Here is a 5,219-nt window from a genome sequence, read left to right as displayed (position 1 = left end):
AAATGTTTTCTTCATTGACAGCTTTCAGTTCAGATGCATCTCTCGTTGCTGCCTTTCTCTTGATCTTGCGTTTAGATTTCTTTGATCTCTTTATCTCATCCTTCGGGTCTCCGTATTGTTGTGGTATGGAGACCTTTTCTTCTTCTATTACCTGCAGTACTTCACCGATGTCTGTTTCATTCGTGTGAATGTTGTTTTCGATGGTCTCTGCCTGGTCTCCACCCATTTCCAGTACTAAAAGTTCTTTTTCAATGTTGGCACCAGAAATGTCTTCGTCATTGACAGCTTTCAGCTCAGATGCATCTCTCGTTGCTACCTTTGTCTTGATCTTGCGTTTAGATTTCTTTGATCTCTTCTTCTCATCCTTCCGGTCTCCATTTTGTTGTGTTATGGAGACCGTTTCTTCTTCTATCACCTGCAGTACTTCACCGATGGCTGTTTCATTTGTGTTTATCTCATTTTTGATGGTCTCTGCCTGGTCTCCAACCATTTCTGGTACTAAAACTTCTTTTTCAAAGTTGGCACCATGAATGTTTTCCTCATTGACAGCTTTCAGCTCAGATGCATCTCTCGCTGCCGCCTTTCTTTTGATCTTACGTTTAGATTTTTTTGATCTCTTCTTCTCATCCTGGTGTTCTCCATTTTGTTGCGCTGTAGAGACCGTTTCTTCTTCTATCACCTGCAGTACTTCACCGATGGCTGTTTCATTTGTGTTTATCTCTTTTTCGATGGTGTCTGCCTGGTCTCCAACTATTTCCGGTACTGAAAGTTCTTTTTCAATATTGTCACCAGAAATGTTTTCATTACCTATAGCTTTCAGTTCAGATGCATCTCTCGTTGCTGACTCTCTCCTGTTCTCATCTGTAGAACTCTTGGATACTTTCTTCTGCCAATCCTGATGTCCGTTCATTTTTGTTTCAGTGGGTTGTTTTCTCAGCAATAAAAACAGCTCAGTTTGGGTAGAAATGGTTTTATAAACTGGTTCCAAGTTAAATCTGTTCTCCAGCACATCCATCTCTGTTTGCGTTGATATTGTTTTACGGACTGGTTTCAAGTTACATTTGGTTTCAGGCACATCCATATCCGTCTGGAATGAAGCACATTGGTAAACTGGTGAGGTGTCTTGTGATTCACTCTGAGTCTGAACAGAAACCATAGTCTTCTTCCTCTGTCTTCTCTCTGAGAGTAATTTTCTCGTCAGATCTTTTTGCTGTTGAAGTTTAGCGTTTAGTTTCTGATTTACATCGAACATGTCATTGAGCTGTTGCATTAAGTATTTCTGTACTTCCATGTGTTCCAGTTCAGACTTCTTACATTTGACTTCGCACATACGTTTTGCTTGACTTGTATTTTCTGGAGAGTGAGGCAAATTCTGAATTTCGGTTAAACCCTCTCCTTGAATCTTTTCTTCTGTTTTATCAACAGGAACCTCAGTTAAGTTCCCAGTTTGGATGTTGTCCATGGGTTTTCCCAGAGATGTATGTTTCTCCCCTTTTTGATCCAGTGTCTCCTTTTGTTTCAAGATGGATTCTTCTTTGGTGATCAGCTGTGTTGTAGAAATTACAGTATTGTCGGAACAACTTTTCTTATTCAAGGAAGCTATCTCACCATGTTCTTCGGCCGGCATTGAAACATTTTTGGATTCAATGTTCTCAGCAAAAAAACTTATATCTATGCAAGGTTCAGACTTTGGGAGCACTTTCCACAATGTCTTTTTTCCGCTGCTGGAAAAAGCTCCCTGATAATTTTCTTTTTCCGGCAGAGGACCGTCATCGATATCACTGTTTTTAGTAAAAAACGTTAAATCGATGCAAGCATCCGACTGGGGGAAAGATTTCCACAATAGTGGCGTCTTCTTATTGCACTTAGTCTTTGACTGTTTTTCCCCTTTCTGGTCCATTTTCTTCTGTGTTTCTGTGACGGATTCATTTTCGGTCACCGGCTCTGTTGCAGAAATCACAGTGTTCTTAGTATTAATTTCCTTTTCCAAGGAAGCTGTCTCAGCACCTTCTTCAGCCGGCATTGAAACATTTTGGGTCTCAATATTCTGAGCAAAAAAACTTACATCTATGCAAGGTTCAGACTTTGGGAGCACTTTCCACAATGTCTTTTTTTCGCTGCTAGGCAAACCTGCCTGATGACCTTGATTTTCAGACAGAATACCGTTGATGTCACTGTTTTCACAAAAAAACGCAAGATCTATGCAAGCATCAGTCTCAGGGAAAGATTTCCACAACAGTGGCGTCTTCTTGATGCGCCTAGACTTTGACTGTTTTTCCCCTTTCTGGCCGACTTTCTTTTGTGTGACGGATTTATTTTCGGCGACTGGCTCTCTTGCAGAAATCACAAGTTCCTCTTTGCAAATCTCTGTCTTAAAGGAATCCTCCTGATCACCTTCTTCAGGCAGAGAAGTGTCCTGATTGATAACATGTTCAGTGCTGGTCTTAGAGGACCCGTCCTTGTCTGGTTTTTCCTCCAGTATGGAGATCGATTCCTGTTCGGTATCCAGTGAATCATCCTCTTTTTCAGTATGTTCAGCTGAAGTCTTTACGTCAGTGGGGGCATGTTTTTCCAACCAAATGTGAAACGGAATCATTTTCTTCTTGTTGCGCTTCCTCTTTGGTGGCTGTTCCTCAGACTTGGAGGGCTGTTCTTTCTCTACTACGTCGACTGTCTCCTGCACTCCAGCGATGGACTCTTCTACACTGATCAGTGAATAATTCTGCTTTTCGATATGACCTGCAGAACATTTTTGATCAATGGGGACATGTTGTTCCTGGTTGTTCTCGTTGGTCTCACTCTCAAGTGACTGTCCGTCCCCTTTTTGATCCATTTTTTCCAGTGCTTTGGCGCTCGATTTATTTTCAATCACCGACGAAGAGTCCTGCTGTTCCATATTTTCAGTTGACATCTTAAGCTCCTCAGCTGCGTGCAGTGCCCACCAGACTGCAAATGACATCTTCTTCTTGCGCTTGGGTGGCTTGGGTGCCTGTACTTCCCTCTCAACGATGTTGTCGGATGCAACTTCTTCGATTGTACGCTGGTTGGACTCCATTGTAACTTTTGCTTGTGGTTCTAAGATAAATAACTTCTCTAGAAACTCAGTAGATTTCAAAGTTGAAAATCGTACTATGAACTGCTAAGTAACTTCTCAAGAGTAACGTATCGACAACGGCTGCGAAAAGGTTGTGATGAAGGTAGATGGATGTGAGGAGATTATATAATCGCTGGTGATGTCAGAATTCTGCCTTTGGAGTTACATTGTGATGTCACATTGTGATGTCACAGTTCCATTTGATATTCAGAGCAGGCTTGTCTGACGGATTTTTTTTATTAGCACGGCGGATGCGCGCGCAACTTGACTGCAGAAAGAGTAGGCGGGCTTTTAAACTGTCACTGGTTGGCATAGTTACCCACCATTACCTTGTTTGAGAAGGACTTCGCTGCAGTAAACAGAAAGGGTCGGGGACAGACCACTATCAGTCTCACACCTTATTTGGAAATGGGACCATTGCACTCCGGAATTGAAGGGGGGCGCTATTTCCTATATTATCTGCGGTCGTTTTTATTTTCTTTTGAAATCTGGTTTATAGCTTCATCTTTAAGAAGGAGTTTTACTCTCGGCATGTATTTGAACTTCTGTATTTTACTTACTTCAGCGCAGCTCACAGTTTTTAACAAGTTCTGTAGCTTTCTGTGTACTTCTAAATCTGCTCCTAAATTGCACCTTTTCGGGCCTGCTACTGCCTCTAGTGGCGTGGGAGTGGTAGCACAACTAATATAAATACGTCACTAAATGAGAATACCACAAAGTCTTTATTTTATTATTAATTCTGGCATTACCTCTGGTTCAGCGCCCCTATGCGTTGCATACAGTACATACCCACCTTTTGCGCCACTGCTCCTAATTTAAACTCTGGGAGGAGAATTGAGCATTTTCAGGTTGGCTGCTTCAGGTCACTTGCTTGAACAAAGCTTGCTGTCTTTTTAAGTCTTTTAAATCAGTATCAGTCTCATGTGTGCCATGTGTTAAGCAGACTGAACCTGTGTTCAGATGCTAAGATAAGAAAATGAACAAGTTAAACAGTATAAAGAGGAGTCTGTACCACTGCATATGTCTATGCTGTAACATTATACTGAAAAATGGATGACTTTATAGAACCAAAGTGGACAATCTCCATAACAACTAAAATGATAAGTGTCATAGAAATGTTTGCATTCTTTAAATCAGCATGAAAGCTGTCTTCATTTTAGATTTTTAATAATTAACTTAAACTATTCTTATATCAGTTTAGCTCAATAACACACAAAACTATTTTGAACTTCCCCAAAAACACATGAAAATAACATGTTGTTTTTTGTAGCCGTCAACAAGATCCTGCTAAAAATTTGATCATATTTCTTTCAGAGACCTTTTAAGTTGGCTGCTTTCCTCAGTAGTTAGCTTTTAAGCTTTGTCCAAGAATTGAATCATCAATTTAACTGAGGATCGAACTATTTTCAAAACTAGTTTTGATATTTTGCTTGGACATGAACAGACAGTGGTCTCCATCTGTCAACCAGCAAAGGACAAAGGTCTGCGGCCGGCCACAGACCTTTGTCTTTAAAATTCTACCACCATTTAGAAATGCACAAGTACATCTGGTAACATAGCACATCTGAATGATACGACCACTACCGTGCATCATAATAAGGTTATCAAGTCATTCTGGTTTCTGAAAACTACTGGGGTTAAATGAACTGATCAAATGTCTAACACAAGGTTCAACACTTCAGCCAGCGACATTATATTTTTCAAACTGTAATTTTCTGGGGTTTGCTAACATTCATATGACTTAATTAAGTATTGTGTTTTAAATGTGGCACTTCTCATTTGCTTTCATTCAAGTGGCATACTCACAAAAAACATTATCACATGTAGAAAAAAGGCTAGGATCAAATAGTATCTAAAATTATAAAATTAGGGAAATAATAGTGTTACGATAAAAGTAGAAAAAACTTAAACTGTTGTAAGACAGATTGAGAGATTTGACAACTTTTTAAAAAAAATGCACATCCAGTTTGAATATAAGGTGAAGGAGAAATAGCAATTTATTAAGCACAGCTCTAATTTTCGTGGCTGAGACAAATTAACACAACCATAAATTAAACTGTGCCACTTTAATACTTGAAAATGGTTTGCAGCCAATTACTGCCTGAAGACAGTAAACTGTGGACAT

At 39.9% G+C, this 5,219-nt stretch overlaps 1 protein-coding gene across 1 annotated transcript in view; it reads right to left on the bottom strand.

The window, feature by feature from the left end:
- The window catches only part of LOC148160896 (uncharacterized), a 4,638-nt gene extending 1,583 nt beyond the window's left edge, over positions 1-3,055 (bottom strand). The window contains exons 1-2 of the mRNA XM_088008362.1: positions 317-3,055; positions 1-52 (exon numbers count right to left, since the gene is read on the bottom strand). The exon at positions 1-52 is cut by the window's left edge and continues 1,001 nt beyond it. Coding sequence (XP_087864488.1) covers positions 1-52; positions 317-3,055 — 2,791 coding nt within the window. The remainder of the gene's footprint in view (positions 53-316) is intronic.
- Positions 3,056-5,219: the final 2,164 nt, after the last annotated feature.

The sequence above is a fragment of the Poecilia mexicana genome, unplaced genomic scaffold, assembly GCF_051168715.1.
Source record: "Poecilia mexicana isolate PSO_F unplaced genomic scaffold, ASM5116871v1 scaffold_2, whole genome shotgun sequence".
NCBI lineage: Eukaryota > Metazoa > Chordata > Actinopteri > Cyprinodontiformes > Poeciliidae > Poecilia > Poecilia mexicana.
Note: the sequence above shows the minus strand (reverse complement) of the source record. Positions and strands in the feature narration are given on the sequence as shown.